The 17,759-nt window shown below is 38.7% G+C and overlaps 1 protein-coding gene across 2 annotated transcripts in view; it reads right to left on the bottom strand.

Annotated features, from left to right (window-relative positions):
- Positions 1–17,759, bottom strand: part of COG2 (component of oligomeric golgi complex 2) — a 52,290-nt gene that overhangs the window by 26,618 nt on the left and 7,913 nt on the right. For both annotated transcript variants that reach the window (XR_008662309.1, XM_055308828.1), the window contains exons 2-5: positions 8,097–8,258; positions 6,510–6,575; positions 3,905–3,985; positions 1,921–2,024 (exon numbers count right to left, since the gene is read on the bottom strand). Coding sequence is in view for 1 of the 2 variants with exons in the window: in XM_055308828.1 (XP_055164803.1) it covers positions 1,921–2,024; positions 3,905–3,985; positions 6,510–6,575; positions 8,097–8,258 (413 nt within the window). In the remaining variant the exon portion in view is untranslated. The remainder of the gene's footprint in view (positions 1–1,920; positions 2,025–3,904; positions 3,986–6,509; positions 6,576–8,096; positions 8,259–17,759) is intronic.

The following is a 17,759-nucleotide window of genomic DNA, read 5'->3' as shown; positions in this document are numbered from 1 at the left end:
TGAGGAGCAGTCAGGTAGTGCAGGGAAAGCCCACATCATAAGAAAACACAAAATGTGTGAACACCAGAAGCAGTGTGCCTAGTCCTGTAGCATCTGAACTAGCGTGAAGGAAAGTAAATGCCCGGCACGACCAACTCTGAAGCTTAATTCCTAACTCTACTGACTAATGTTGTGTGCATTTATTTATACATTATATCAATGTTTCTTGGCTAAGCAAGCATGATATATTCACTATTCACCAACGCTGCTCTGGCTTTCCTTACTCTTACAGCTCAGAGTTACGGTTCTAGAGTAAAGAAAAAATCCTCAAAGGTGATTCTGAGCAAGAAAGAGCATCATGTCTATTTATCAAAGACAAAATTGCAAGGGGATAGTATTACAGAAATAGAAATCACTGAGGTCTTTTGATCAAAAGAGCACAGCGGGACTGGGCAAAGATGGGAAGAAAGCTGGAAGGACTTGGCTGGTGGGGCTGTGAGAGCTGCCGAGGGCCACAGCAAAGCAGAGCAGCTGGAGACACAGGCTCCACTGGACTGGCCAGAATGGACGCTCACCGCGTCTCTGCTAAGTGCAGATGAACAGGGGCAGAAGCACAAGCAATGGGCTGAACAAACAAATGTGCCAGGTACAGACCACGTATTTACACATCTTGATATTAAAAGAGGCAGAGACCTAGGACTCAAGAATTTCTTCCTTTGGAAAGTCTCTGTTCACAATGTACATAATCAGAGATTTGGAGCTTATGGGTCTCTCAAGTCCTTTCCAAATCTAAAACCTTAGTTGCTAAAATTAAGAAATCTATATGTTGGGGCACCTGGGTGGCTCAGTTGGTTAAGCATCTGCCTTCAGCTCAGGTCACAATCCCCAAGTCCCAGGATGGAGCCATTGGACTCCCCACTCAGTGAGGAGTCTGCTTCTCCCTCCCTCTCTCTCTCAAATAAATAAATATAATCTTTAAGAAAAAGAGAAAAAAAGAAATCTAACATGCCTTTATAGTATGACCAAGCCTTTGAACTATGGGTATATTCAATTTGGATTTGATTGGCTGGTTTTGCGGATTATCCAATATTACTCATGGAAAAATGTTACAGCTATCCATGTGATTTTAAGAAAAACTTATGTTAGACCTATGTTGACACCTAGGAACACCTGTGTATGCCAGGTATGGCTGAGAGTATCTCACGGGTTGAGATGACCCTGCAAGCAGAGTGAATTGTTAGCCTTACATTAGAGAGGACACAGAGCACCAGAGGATCTTGACTCGGGCTGCCCAGGTGGTACATGCAACACGAGCCCATGCTCTTCTCAGCATACCATGATGCACCCCACTAGTGTTGATATGATCTAACAACTCATTTTCAGAGTCACTCATCTGCCTGGTTGATTGAAAATTCACACCAGGAAGGAAATAAGACAGTCACAGTTCATCTTTTTCTGTTTCATAAGCTTTTTCTTTCCTGTTTATAACTTTCAACTAAATGTGTCTATTTTTTCCCTAATGATATAATGCTGGTGCAAAATACATCAATGGTTACACTCTGGGAAGGTCTAGAAAAAAAAAATCTACAAATGGTACACCTTGAAGATCAGTAAGGCTTTTTCTAATCCTCAGGGAAGGTAATTCCAAATACAAAAAATTTCCCCTGGAAGCACACGGTCTTTGACTTCCTGAAAGGTGACACGTTGGAATTGTGGCCTATAACTGCCAAGAGTTTATAGTGACGTATTATAAACTTTACCAGTTCATGTGCTCCACTCTCCTGGAGCTATATTCAAAAACATTACACCACAGCCTTGGATTTTCTTCTTGTTCAGAAATGAATTCTAACTAAAAAAACAAAAACCAAAAAAAAAAAAACCCAAAATTTAGACTGGATGTGAAGTACTAACTTATGTGCTATTTAGTAAAGAAATACTTACCTGCTTGCTTCTAGTGCAGATGTTTCTTTAGAATTTTGAGAATTTAAGATTTTTTCAATTTTTTCAACTGATCGAATAACTTGTATAAGCCTCAACACACACATCTAGAAAAATAAAAATTAAGCAAACGAAGAAAGTTATGACCTTCCGTCTTAATCATCTTTATTTTCCATGCTAAATGCAGGAAAATATAAAACCAAAAAGTCACCTTCAAATATACAGAGCAACCTACATTTTGAGTATTTCTACAAACCACAGAATTACCAAGAATGCAAATCTTAATTTTGACTTTCTAGAAGAACCATATTTCAATATTCTGTTGCAAGTTTATAAAAAAAAAAAAAACAACTTAGACTTTTGCTTTTTCATATCCTGTATTCTTATTTCTTCTTTTTCCCATCCTGAACCTCTCTATGGGCACTTTATTTCCTTTTTTTTTTTTTTTTAGAAGATTTGCATGCTTGGGGGGGGTGCGGATCTCAAGCAGATCCCTAATGGGCATAGAACCTGACACAGGGCTTAATTTCACAACCATGAGATCATGACCTGAGCCAAAGCCAAAAGTCAGATGCTTAACCAACTGAGCTACTCAGGTTCTGCTCTGTTTATTTTCTTATGGCCCTTTTTTCATGTTTTAATTTTAGTTTCTGATCATATTTATCCTATTATGCATGATAAACCTATATCCAAGTATCAATTCATTAAAGACATTTTACGCTACAAATATTATCAAAGAGGTTGAAGGTTATTTTAAAAACTCTCATCCTTAAAAGAACAAAAAATACAAAGTGATCTATTCAACAAATAGTTACTGAACACCTCCAGGAGCTAGGCATTCTTCCAGACAGTGGGGACATGAGTAAATAAAACAAGAAAAATGCCCTGCTCGCATAAAGCTTATAATCTTGTCTTTCAGGGGGCACCTGGATGGCTCAGCGGTTAAGTGCCTGCCTTCAGCCCAGGGTGTGATCCTGGAGTCCCGGGATCGAGACCCATAGCGAGCTCCTTGCATAGAGCCTGCTTCTCCCTCTGCCTATGTCTCTGCCTCTCTCTCTCTGTATCTCTCATGAATAAATAAATAAAATTTTTAAAAAAATCTTGTCTGGGAATGCACTATATGAATTATTTGGACAAAAGCTGAGAGGAAATCTACAGGAAAATTAAACAGAAGGTCTCTAAAATAGGCTTCTTCCCCTCGATATTTTAAAAAATATGCTAATAAATACACATAGAAAACACTGGATAGAGCAGCAGGCTAGAGTTATAAGTCTGGAATCCCAATTCCCACTGTGCCCTTACATCATTATGATCATTAACAAAATCAGGGATGGGTTAATTGGGTGATGGTCACTAAAGAGTACGTTTGTGGTGATGAGCACCAGGGGGTATACAGAAGTGCCAGCTCACTGTCCTACACACTAACAGAACAGTGCATGCTAACTAACTGGAATTTTAAAAATAAAATAAAAGCTAACACTGGAACAGAAAGAAAAAAATTAGAAAATAAAATTAAAACCCAGCACCACTGAAAAGTAAGGGAAGAACATGCAGAGGTATACTTGAAGAAGGGAAACAAAAGAAGAAATTAACATGGCAGGATGAGAGAGCAACATACTACTTTTTCTAAAAAAACAAACCTGCAACAGAATGCTGAATGCTGAATTTGTTTCAAGGCCACTTCTACCCTAATCTCTAAAACAGACATATTTTCTTTATGGTTCACTGAAAATTTATGTGGCAGTTAAACTGTTAAGTGCTTCACTGACATTAGTTATTACTGTTTCTTGTTCTGGAAAAAGTGAGAGATCTTGAGACCATGTGGGTGCCTCTAAAATTCTTATTATTTCAAGTAGATAACATGACAATGCGTAATATGCACATGCACAAGAGTTTTGAAAAAAGTTGAATAGTACTGACAAGTAAAAAGAAATAAGAGGGGAGGGCTTTAACTGGCATGCTACATAAGAAAGCCACTGGAGGATACCTTTTTCTTCCTTATGTCCTCTTGTTTACACATTCGTTCATCTACTGCCTGGATTCCTTCACTGACAGATGACCTGAGACTCTTTAGAAGAATAATAAAGAAAATGTATCGTAGAAATTGTTTCACAAGATTATCAAGTTTATGCATTTAATTCAATTCCACAGAACTTAATACCTGCACACCAGTATTATGTAGATATTAACAAAAATATGACATACCAGACACAATTGCTGTTGAGGGTACTCATGATTTGGGGGCAAAATGACAGAAAGCCAGGGTCTCACAGCCAGAAGAATAACAGTACTTACAGTGAAAGTCATGGGGGGTCAGGGAAAAAAAATGGATAATCTGAAGCAAAGTACAGGAGAGTCTAGAAAATGGGTGAGGCTTGAATCCGACTCTGAAACCCTTTGTTGGCTAAAGTGGAGAGGGGATGTTTAGAAGACAAAGGTAAGATGTACGTGTGTACATGCTTGGGGTCAGACAGGCACACAGCCATGTGCTCTGCAGGCTTCATTTCAGAGAGAAGTAGAAATTGGGGCAGCCCTGGTGGCTCAGTGGTTTAGTGCCAACTTCAGCCCAGGGCCTGATCCTGGAGACCCAAGATCAAGTCCCATGTTGGACTCCGTGCATGGAGCCTGCTTCTCCCTCTGTCTGTGTCTCTGCCTCTCTCTCTCTCTCTCTCTCTCTGTGTGTGTCTCTCATGAATAAACAAATAAAATCTTAAAAAAAAAAAAAAAAAAACAACAGAGAAGTAGAAATAAGAAGCGAGGGTCAATTTATGAGGACTTCACTCAGATAAGGTCTTTAGATTCTGCATATTTTGGAGAACTAGAGAATGGTTAGACACTGATGCACCAGGATGAAATGTTGTTTTGGAAATATAAGCAATCAAAACATAAAGAACAGAAGGCTAGAAAAAGGGAGAATGCATAGGTGGAGAAACATGTCCAGAAGCTAATGAATGAAAGCAAGTACAAGACAATGAGGAATCAGGGCCAAAACACAGGTTAATATAAGCAAATAGAATAAAGTGGACAAATCACGAAAATTCTACAGAAAAGTGAATTAATTCACTCCATCAACATTATGAAATACCGTGCTCGTTTTGGCAGCACAGTGCTCGCTTCGGCAGCACATATACTAAAAACATTATGAAATACCTACTGGTCATCAGCTACTCTGGTAGCCCATAAGGATACAATGATGAAGAAGAAGAAACAGTCTTATCCCTCAATGATCTTAGAATCTCACAGAGTAGCTCCATGAATTGGGATCAGAAAGGTAGGTCAGGCCCATAGCTGAGTAGGACAAAAGTGGCTATAAAGATGGTTGGGGAAAGGGGAGAGGATACAGATACGGTGCTGGTGGGGGTTGGGGGGTGTGAGGCAGGACAAGAGCTTGGGTGAGCAGAGCAGCAGTCAGCAGAGCAAATCTGCCTTGAGGGAGGGGGTTTGAGAGGAGAGTGGGAGGCCAAGGGAAGGCTGTGCTTGGGAAATACCACAGCCACAAGGCTGGGGCAGGAAGAGGCACACAAAAAAGGAGTCAGGAGAACCATACAGTGGCTGGTGTAGAATCCAACAGAGGACTACAAAAATCACTCTTCCATTCCAAGGAAAAGTACCTTAACAAGACTTTGTAAAATTCAAGCAAGACATAAACAATGAAAAGTATTGACTAGCTCAAGGCACAGCTCCAGACTTACCTCTTTCACGAATTCTCTCCTGCCTACCCCTCCCCTGGGCTTCTCAACACTGGTATTTGTTACTTCGCGTTTTTCTTGGCTCTAACCATGCACTGTGTCTTCCCTTAAATTATCTTCTACTTCTATTCTCTCCTTAGGTTCCAGGCACCGTCTTAGGGGTTAGGTGCACGAGGCCATCCAAGCTAGAGGACACACACACAGGAATGATTGTTTTGTGCACCAAGTTTACAACAGTGCATCAAAACAGATGGAGGGTGGAAGTCGGGGCACCCAGCACAGATGGGGATGGGGGGTGGGGAGGACAGGTCAGCACAGTTCCCAGTTGGAAGTGATACCAAAACTCCGCTGCTCACCCAGGTGGAGTTCCTATTCCCAATGGCTTAGAGGTGGGGAGTCCCATTCCCACAGTAGAGACTTTCTGAGCAAAACATTAAAATGTAATGTTTATTAGGTATACATTTCTATTATCCTTCAGTTACACTGGGCATTACAGAGCTTTTATAGACCAGTCTAGGATCCTAACCACATGTAAAAGGGGGGGGGGGATACTAAAAAAATTACAAACCATTAAAATACAAGTCATTCATAAGTTGGAAACCACTTACATAGGAGCTAAGTGGCATGAATAAGTTGAATTCGGAAATACATTTCCTCTCCCTTGACATTTTAAGGCTGTCTACCCTAAGAATCTGTCTTCTGCAAATCGAACATGTTTTTCAGGTTTTAATAGCACATGCAAAAATAGAAAATCATTTACAACTTTTCTGAAGGTGAATACTATAATCACGAACCATTAAAAACCAACACCACAAACTTAACAGATGAAAGGAATTCTTGGAAAAAGCAAACAAGAACAACAATGCTTCACAGCAGATTGTTTTATATTATTTGGGAACTTACCAGAACTTCTTCTCGTAACTGTCCCAAGGGCACAGAAAGCTGATTAAGGGCTTTGTCCATCCCAACCTAAAGCCAAATCAGGTTGACACAAACACATCACACATCAGGAGTAATAGTGTTTAATGATCAAACATTACATTATTTTTTTTGGTACGACCATATTTTGCTAAGTAGCTAAACAATAGAAATGTTATTTTGCCATTAGTGTTGCTCACAGAATATTAAAAAAATCTGTTGGATACATGAGACTATAAAAATAAGAAAAGTCAAAATAAATGAAAGCTTCCTTACAAACAATTTGCCTTTGGAGGATACTGTAAATGAATGTAAAAAAATTTCACGGAAAGTGAACAGCTCTGTGTCTGTAATTTATGATACTCAGCCAGATGATGTGAAAGTCTGATGGGCTATGTCTCTCCTAAACATTATTATAACCCTTGAGAAAAATCCAAATTAAATAGAACAGAAATAAAATTTTCTAAGTTTCTAATTCCATTGGAACATTTATCTTAGTGGTATATTTCCCAAAAGCCAATATGCCTCATTAATTTTAATGCTTCTTGAAATTCCCATGGAGCTACTATTTTCTGTACTTCTCTGGGCAAACATATTTAAAACAAATTGAGGGGCACCTGGGTGGCTCAGTTGGTTAAACATCTGCCTTTGCCTCAGGTCATGATCCCAGGGTCCTGGGATCAAGCCTCATATTGGGCTCCCTGCTGAGGGGAAAGTCTTTTCTCCCTCTGCACCTCTCCTTGCTCATGCTCCCACTCTCTAATAAATAAATAATTTTTAAAAAATTAAAAATGAAACAAAATTAAACACCAGCAAAGAGACTTCTCTGCCAGGTAATAAAACTCAACATTCCTTTTCTTCTTTTTCTTTTTAAAGATTTATTTATTCATGAGAGACACTGGAAGAGAGGCAGAGACACAGGCAGAGGGAGAAGCAGGCTCTCCACGAGGAACTTGAGTGGGACTCAATTCCAGAACTCCAGGATCACAATCTGAGCCAAAGGCACTCAACCACTGAGCCACCCAGGCACCCCTAAAACTCAAGCTTTCTAAATAGCTTTTACAAACAACTCATATGCTCATTACAAGTCATTCTTATGTTTTTATAAAACCAAGCCTTCTAAATATCAATATTGGCTAATGTTCCCTCAACCTAGCTCTAGCTAACACATATACCTGGAAGTAAAACATTTCCTTAAATCAAACATTAAACAGTTGATGTTTGCTCTTGCAAATTAGTCTAAACCAAGTAAGACTTCAGGGTAATCACTTAGCAACTAACAAAACAACCATTCCGATTTAATCCTTTCTTTTTCACTACCAACAAATTCAAAAAGTAATCAAGCTAGAGTAGCCTTAAATGAATAACTAACCCCCCCCCCCGCCAAAAAAAAAAGTTTAGTTCTTTTATTAAGGAGATTATTAATCTCAAATTTCTCTTGGGGGCGGGATGGGGGTATAAAATCAACTGAAAGGTTTCTAAAAAAAATATACTCCGATCTTTTAAGAATAAATATGAGTGAGAGAGAAACTGTGTCTCTGTGTATATAGAACCTGTGAATTTCAGGTTTACCAAGTTTGTTGAAAGGTTGACAAAATCTGCATAATCCTTGTTGATGAGCTCGACCATGGCTGTTTTAAGAAGTTTATAGTATAGTTCCAGATCTCCTCTCAGTTCCTCCAGCTGGACACGCTTCCTACAGTCAGACACAAAATGATCGACATCGAAATCTTCCTGAAAAATCAAACCAGAAAGAAAAAAATGATTGCAATGATATCACATTTTACATATAAAAATAAAATCAGAGAAAGAGTAAGAGAGAGACATCATTCTATTTATTTAAGAGGCTATATTGCGGCAGGGGGGGAAGTACCTCTGAGTACACAGAGGCACCAGGGGGTCTGCTCACTGCATAAAGGTTCAGGAAAGGGGCCTCACCAAGAGCATTCTCTCCTGTTGCCCAAATTCTACAAGGCATTTAATTTTTTTTAGTTATACATTTCATAGAGGCTCTTCTCAAAATAGAAACAGTTTTTACTTAATTTAAAAGTAACAAATGATCAATGTGAAACTTTTAACCAACAAAGAAATAATTATATGAGAGAGAGTAAAAAAAAATCACCCACTCTCTGATGCTCTATAGTTAAGCACTATTAATGTTTTTCTTCACGATTTAACATTGTGATTCAGATCCTTCCAGACTTTGTTTTGGTCTTCCTCTTTAAAATATACACAACTTTTTTTTTAATTGAGATATAATGGACACATGTTAGTTTTAGTTGTACAACATAATGATTCCATATTTCTATCTATTGTGAAACGATCACTGTGAGACTAGTTAACATCCATCACCACACATACATATTTTTTTCCTTGTAATAAGAACTCTTAAGAGCTAACTTTAAAGAGTTAACTTTCAAATATACAATATACAGTATTATTTACTATAGTTACCATGATGTACATTACATCCCCAGAACTTATTAACTGGAAGTTTATACCATTTGACCCTTTTATCCACTCCCTCCACACTCTCACCACCTATGGCAACCACCAATCTATAAACTGACTTCATTTTGTTTTGTTTTTTAGATTCCACATTTAAGAGAGATCATACAGTATTTGTCTTTCTCTGACTTATTTCACTTAGCCTAATATCCTTAATTAAGGTCTACCCATGTTGTTGCAAATGGCAAGACTTCCTTCTTTCTTTGGCTGAGTAATATTCCACTGTATACACACACACCACATTTTTTTTCACATTTTCTTTATCCATTCATCCATCAGTGGACACAAGTTATTTCCAAGTCTTAGCTGTTGTAAATACTGTAATACTCATTACTGTGAGTATAACTCTTGCTAGCCACTGGAGCCAGGTGATTAGAGGTATCCCTTAGTAGCAACTGCAAAACTTGATGCATCATACAAGCATACAAGCTTCTTTCCAGGAGAAACCAGCGAACAGGAGCGAGGCAGGGGGACAGTGCAAAGATGGAACCTGCTAGCTCCAACTTCGGAAAAAAATTCAGTAGGCCCCTAGATATGTGTTAAATTCAATGCCTACCCCTCTGGGCTTTAAGATAAGCAGATGAGCCTCTCTTACAGAAAGTCTCAACACTCACTCTTCAGTCAGCTGCTTCTGTGCTGAGTCTTGGGGTGGGGAAGTCCACTCACGTGAAATGCTTTAAGAACTGTTTCTCAGTTCGCTATAGCCTTGTGAGTCTCAAGGATGCAAGACCTATTGGCTTTCAAAGTGCAGGTCTTAAAAGCTGGGGTGCCAGATGTGGGGTTCAAACCCTTTACTCCTCAGGGAGAAGCTTGGGGTTGTAAGTACCCTCCCAATCATGGGTCACTATGCAGGGGTAGGGTTTATGGCAAGAATGAATCTCACTTCAACATATTTTGTTGTTGTTGTTTTTTTTCTTACTCACTTAATGTGTAGGAATCACTCAGTTTTGAGTTTCTTCCAGAGGAAATTGTTCCATATGCAGCTGCAGATTCAGTGTATCCAAGAGAGGAGATAAGTTCAAGATCCTTCTACATCACCTTATTGAACTGAAACCCACACCTTCTCTCTGTGTACACACACATACATATGTACACACACACACACACACACACACACAGCTTAATACTCATGCTTTTCTAAACTATTTCCCATCTAAAAATATAACTTCAATGTCTTTTCATACAACATACATATTTCCATTAGTATTTTATATGGATGTGGAGTGTTCCATTGAACAGATGTTCAGAATCTTTCCTAATCAATTTCAAAGTACTAGTCTCACAAGATTAGCTATGTTCTGTTTCCCCTTTATAACACACTGATGCCTCTGGTAGGCTAACCTGCTTAGAGGTAGCAAATCACTGTCTACTTCACCTATGACTCTGCTACTCATTGAGCTGTTTAGTCATCAAGAATCAGATGTAATGATTCCCAAACTAGTTAAGGGTACTTACACTTACTTCATAACTATATAATTTTATAAAACATTATGTAAACCAACAAAATATGAGTGCAAAAAGATCACTGTTCTTATGAAAACTACGGCATGGGATGCCTGGGTGGCAGAGTGGCTGAGCGTCTGCCTTCAGCTCAGGGCAGGATCCTGGGTCCCGGGATTGAGTCCCATATATAGCCCGCTTCTCCCTCTGCCTCTGCCTGTGTCTCTCATAAATAAATAAATAAAATATTTTTTAAAAAAGAAAACTATGACAGAACTTTGAAAAGACTTGGTACAAAGAAATCAATACAAAAATGTTTGCTAAATTAAGTATGGGTGAGATGACCATGAACCAGGTAGTAAGAGGGTGATCACAGGATTCTCATTCAATTCAGTTAAAAAACTGAAACTGAACTAAATGCAAAAAAAAAAAAAAAAAAAAAAAAAAAACCACAGAAATCTAATCAGCAGACCAGCTTTCAGAGAAAAGAGTCTGGTACTACATCAATGGAGAATACATGTACACACATATATTTTCAAATAAAACATTAAGAACTATATGCACCATTCCTTAAGAGTATTTGTTTCAACTGATTTTCTTAGTTAATCAAACACCGACCTTGGCAGTGTCAGAGTAGAGGACTTCATACCATTATTTCACAGCCATCTACTGAAAACCACCTGCTTTTTAAACTGCGGCCAGAATTAGCCTAGACTTTTGTCTCTTAAGACCACCTCAGACAACAGCTTACACCAGAGAAAACTATGGGAGGAAGACTCAGCTCCTAATCCTGGCCATGCTACTAACCGGCCATTTGCTTTTAGGTGATCACTTTGCCTGCCTCAGTTACATATTCTTTGAAGCTCTGAACTTCACATGGATGAAGTTCAGATCTGAACTTTATGATGGCATTCTAAATGGTGTAACTCAGGCCTACTGAAAAAATGCTATTAGAGAAGGTTAGTTTTCAACACCACTTATGTATTTGTTTTCAGGTAAACAAATGTTGCATAACACAAGACTAACTTGCAACATCGCATCTGTGAATACTGGATTAGGCAGCTTTTGCTGTGACAACAAGCAAGCCCAAACTCACAGAGGCAGAATACAGACACACTTCACTCACCAGGAATGGTCCTACTTCATAATATAGTATAGTTAGCAAGCATTTAAAAAGAAAGAATTTACAACCCATACATTTATAGTCAATTGATTTTTCACAAGGATGCCAGAACCATTTAATGGAGAGAAAACCCAGCCTTTTCAAGTGCCTACTATTGGGACAAGTGAGTATCTACATGCAAAAGAATGAATTTGGAACACCAACCTTACACATGCACAAAAAATATAACTCAAGGGATCCCTGGGTGGCGCAGTGGTTTGGCGCCTGCCTTTGGCCCAGGGCGCGATCCTGGAGACCCGGGATCGAATCCCACGTCAGGCTTCTGGTGCATGGAGCCTGCTTCTCCCTCTGCCTGTGTCTCTGCTTCTCTCTCTCTCTGTGACTATCATAAATAAATAAAAATTAAAAAAAAAATATAACTCAAGATGGAATAAAGATTTATTTATTTATTTATTTTTATTTATTGATGAGAGACACACAGAGAGAGAGAGAGAGAGAGAGAAAGAGAGAGAGAGAGAGAGAACGCAACAGAGACACAGGTAGAGGGAGAAACAGGCTCCACGCAGGAAGCCCGACGTGGGACTCGATCCCGGGTCTCCAGGATCAGGCCCTGGGCTGAAGGCAGCGCTAAACTGCTGAGCCACCCGGGCTGCCCGGACTAAAGATTTAAATATAAGAGCAAAAACTATAATACTCTTGGAGAAAACAGGTGAAAATCTGTGTGACTCTAGGTAATGCTTTCTTAGATATGATACAGAATGCATTAAGAAATAATAAACTGAATTTGATCAAAATAAAAACTTTTGTTATCAAAAGACACTACTGAGAAAGTGAAAAGACAACCCACAGAATCGTCTATATGACAAGGTCTAATAACCGGAATATGCAAAGAACTCTTACAACTCAACAATAAAAAGATAACCTAATTTAAAAACTAGCAAAATGGGCAGCCTGGGTGGCTCAGCGGTTTAGCGCCGCCTTCAGCCCAGGGCGTGACCCTGGAGACCCGGGATCAAGTCCCACATCAGGCTCCCTGCATGGAGCCTGCTCCTCCCTCGGCCTGTGTCTGTGCCTCTCTCTCTGTCACTCATGAATAAATAAATATTAAAAAAAAAACTAGCAAAAGACTTTTGAATAGACATTTCTCCAAAGAAGATACACAGATAGTCAATAGCACATGTAAAGATGTTCAATATCATTAGTCATTGGGGAAATGGGAATCAAAATCACACTGAGATACCACTTCACATACACTAGGATGGCTACAAGAAAATAAGAAAAAAAAGGAAAAAAAAAGGAGATAAGTGTTGACAAGAAGTCAGAGAAGCTGGAACCCTCCTAGATGGCTGGTGAGAATGTAAAATGGTGCAGCTAATATAGAAAACAGCTTGGCAATTCCTCAAAAAGTTACACATATAATTACCCAGCAATTCTACAACAAGGTGTATACTTGATAGAACTGATGACAGATGTTGACACCACAACCCGTACATGAATGTTCACAGCAGCATTTGTTCATAACAGTCAAAAAGTATACAGAACCCAATGTCCATCAACTGATGAATGAAGACTTAAAATGTGGAGAGCCTCTAATACAGTCATAAAAAGGAATAAAGTACTGTTACGTGCCACAACAGGAGTGAACTCTGAAAACATTCTAATCTAAGGTTAAAGAAAGCCAGACACAAAAGGTCACATATTGTATAATTTCATTTATATGAGATGTTCCAGAGTAGGCAAATTCATAAAAACAGAAAGTAGATTAGTGATTGCCAGAGAATAAGAGGGAGGAAAACTGGAACTAACAGGTCTCTTTTTCAGGTGATGGAAGTGTTCTGGAATTAGACAATGGTGACACATGCGCCACACAGTAAATATACTAAAAACCACCGAAGAATACACTTTAAAATGATAAATGTTATGCTTAGAGAATTATGTCTCAATGAAAAATGAAACAAATATCAACAAGTAAATGTTCAGATACATTAAAAAACTGAATGTAACACTAATCAAAAGAACACTAAGGTAGGTATATGATTTCCAAACAAAGCAGATTTCAGAGCAAGGAAAATTATCAGGCATAAAGAGGAGCATTACCTAATGATAAAGAAATCAATTCACTAAGAAAATACAATAATCCTTACTGTATATATGCCTAATCAACAAAGGTGAGGCAAAACCTAACAGAACTGTAGGGGGAAATAAATAAATCCATTATTATAGCTGGTGACTTCAAAACTTCTCCATCAGTAATGGACATGTCTAAGAATAGGGGAATATGATCCATATAATCAGTCAAGATATAGTTCACTCAATATCACCATCAATTTACATACAATGGACATTGATAGACAAACTTCATTCAGTAATAGTGGAATACACATTCCTCTCATGCTCTTATGGAACATTCATCAAGACAGAATAATTCTGGGAACGCCTGAGTGGCTTAGCAGTTGAGCATCTGTCTTCCACTCAGGGCTTGATCCCAGAGTCCGGGATCAAGTCCTGCATTGGGCTCCCAGCAGGGAGCCTGCTTCTCCCTCTGCCTATGTCTCTGCCTTTCGTGGAGAAATAAAATCTTTAAAAAAAAAAAAAAAAAGGAATAATTCTGGGCAACAAAACAACAAATGGTGGGTGGGGATGGGTAACTGGGTGATGGGTATTGAGGAGGGCACTTGTTGGAATGAGCACTGGCTGTTATATCCAACTGATGAATCACTAAATTCTACCCCTGAAACTGATAATACACTATATACTAACTAAATTGAATTAAAAAAAAATTTAAAGCTAACTGCTTTTGTATATACCAGCAACATTTAAGTGGAACTTGAAATTATAAGTACAACCCCATTTACATTAACAGACCAAAAAGAAAATTAAATACTTAGGTACAAATCTAACAAAATACACAAAAGACCTATATGAGGTAAAATACAAAATTCTGATGAAATATAGCAAGGAATGTAAGATCCAAAATGGAGAGACAGTCCATAATCTTGGATAGGGAGACTCAATACTGTTAAGAGGTTGGTTCTTCCCAAATTTATCTACAGATTCAATACAATCCCAATCAAAATGTCAGGAAGTTATCTTGTGGATATCAACAAATTGAGGGCAGCCCAGGTGGCTCAGCGGTTTAGCGCCACCTTCAGCCCAGGGCCTGATCCTGGAGACCCGGGATCAAGTCCCATGTCGGGCTCCCAGCATGGAGCCTGCCTCTCCCTCTGCCTGTGTCTCTGCCTTCCTCGCTCTCTCTCTCTCTGTGTCTCTCATGAATGAATGAATGAATGAATGAATGAAAGAATAAATGCCAAATTGATTCTGAAGGTTTTTTTTTTTTAAGATTTTATTTACCCATTCATGAGAATACACAGAGAGGAGAAAGAGGGAAGCAGAAACACAGGCAGAGGGAGAAGCAGGCTCCATGCAGGGAGTCTGACGCAGGACTCAATCTCGGGACTCCAGGATCACACCCTGGGCTGCAGGCAGCGCCAAACTGCTGAGCCACCGGGGCTGCCCCGATTCTAAAGTTTGTATGGAAAAGCAAGAGTCCTAGAATAGCCAACACAATATTGAAAGGAAAAAGAAAAAGGAAATTGAGGATTGCCATCACCAATCTCAAGACTTACTATTAAAGCTATAGTGATTAAGACAGAATAGTGCTGGCAAAAGAGACAAATAATAAAAAAAAAATTTAAAAAAAAAAAGAGACAAATAAGTCAATGGAAGAGAGAGCCCAGAAATAGATCCACACAAATATACAAAGGCTTTTCAATGGATAAAGGAGAGTCTTCAACAAATGGTACTGAATAATGGGACATTGACATGCAAAAAAAAAAAAAAAGGAATAAAGACATAAGTTTTTTACATCTTCCACAAAAAATTAAGTTAAAATGGCTCAAAGACCTAAATGTAAAATGCAAAATTTCTAGAAAATGTAGGGGCCCTTGGATTTGGCAATGACTTTCCAGATACAAAACTAAAAGCATGATCTATAAAAGAAAAAAACTGATGAGATAGACTTTCTTAAAATTAACTTCTTTTCTGCAAAAGACATTGTTAAGAGAATGAAAAGACAAGTCACAGAATTGAGGAGCTATCTGCAAAAACACATCCATGGTAAAGGATTTAAAACCAAAAGATATAGGCAGCCCAGCCCAGTTGGCTCACCGGTTTAGTGCTGCCTTCAGCCCAAGGCCTGATCCTGGAGACCTGGAATCGAGTCCCACATCAAGCTCCCTGCATGGAGCCTACTTCTCCCTCTGTCTGTGTCTCTGCCCCTCTCTCTCTCTCTCTCTCTCTCTCTCTCATGAATAAATAAATAAATAAAATCTTAAAAAAAAAATAAGACCAAAAGATATAAAGATGTCTTAATAACAATAAGACGTCAAACAACCTTATTTAAAAATGAGAAAAGGTGCAGCTTTTGGGGATGCCTGGGTGGCTCAGCAGTTGAGCATCTGCCTTTGGCTCGGGTGTGATCCCCGAGTCCCAGAATCGAGTCCCACATCGGGCTCCCTGCATTGAGCCTGCTTTGCCGTCTGCCTGTGTCTCTGCCTCTCTCTCTGTATGTCTCTCATGAATAAATAAAATCTTTTAAAGAATAAATAAATAAAAATAAAAATAAAAATGAGAAAAGATCTAAAAAGATGCTTAACACTGTATGTCATTAGGGAAATGCAAATTTAAACAAGGTACTATTAAATATTATTAGAATGTCAAAAATCCAAAACACCGACCACCTCAAATGCTAGCAAGGATGTGGAGCAACAGGAGCTCTTCATTCATTGTTGGTCAGAATGCAAAACTGTAGACATTTTGTAAGACAGTTTGGCAGTTTCTCACAGAGCTAAATACACTCTCATCATAAGATCCAGTAACTGTACTCCCTGTTATTTACCAAAAAGAGTTCAAAACTTATGTCCATATAAAAATCTTGCAGATTTTTTTTAAAGATTTATTTATTTATTCATAAGAGAGAGAGAGAGAGAGAGGCAGAGACACAGGAGGAGGGAGAAGCAGGCTCCATGCAGGGAGCCCGACGCAGGACCTGAACCGGGGCTCCAGGATCGTGCCCTGGGCCAAAGGCAGGCGCCAAACGCTGAGCCACCCAGGGAATCCCCCACACAGATGTTTATAGCAGCTTTATTCCTAAGTACCAAGACTTGGAAGCAATCCAAGTTTTCTTCTGTAGGTGACTAGATACATTGTGCCACATCTACACAATAATATATTATTCAGGAATTTTTAAAAATGAATTACTAAGCCACAAGACCTGGAAGAACCTTAAAAGAATATTGCTAAGTGAAAGACCAGTCTGGAAAGCTAAATACTATATGATTCCAACTATATGGAATTCTGGAAAAGGCAAAAATCTACCAGCATTTTTATTTTTATTTATTTATTTTTAATGTCATCTCTATACCCAATGGGGGCCTGGAAGTCATGACCCTCAGCTCAAGAGTCAGATGCCTCCAAAAAGGTAAAACTTACACTGTAAAAAGATCTGGGGTTGCAGGAGTGAGGGTGGAAGGTGCAGACAGAGAAGAAATGAACAGGTGACGTACAGGGATTTTCAAGGCAGTGAAACTGCTGTAAGATACTGTGATAGATAAATAACATTATACATTTGTCAAAATCCACAGAACTATAGACAGAAGAGAGAACCCTAATGTAAATGATGGACTTCAGTTAAAGTTTACCTACTTTAATAACCAGCTACATTCAGGGATGGCAAAGAATAACACAAAATAATTTGGGAATTAATCATTTAAAACTTGCCAAAGACTCAAATACTAGTATTCTTACCACTATAAAAATTACACAGAACTTTGGAAAAACCAAAATTCTCTAAGCTGCCAAGAAGTAAAACACTCCCCCCACCCAAATACAAGGAATTATAAAATCACCACCTGCCATCTCCACACAGAACCAGAATCCCCCCTGACACCATCATTCTGTATTTGAGAGGTACTAAGAGAGCACATGAAATTTATGATCTCTACCCTAAAACACATTCCATTTCATTGAGACAAAAAACCAAATAGTTAAGCCTACACACTAAATAGGTTGAAAGACATAAGAAGTCAGTGTGAGCTTGTGTGTATGTATTTCCAACCATTCTTGAAAACCAATGGACAACAGAGATGAAGAAATGCCCCTGT

This window comes from Nyctereutes procyonoides, unplaced genomic scaffold, assembly GCF_905146905.1.
Source record: "Nyctereutes procyonoides isolate TBG_1078 unplaced genomic scaffold, NYPRO_anot_genome, whole genome shotgun sequence".
Classification (NCBI taxonomy): Eukaryota; Metazoa; Chordata; class Mammalia; order Carnivora; family Canidae; genus Nyctereutes; species Nyctereutes procyonoides.
Note: the sequence above shows the minus strand (reverse complement) of the source record. Positions and strands in the feature narration are given on the sequence as shown.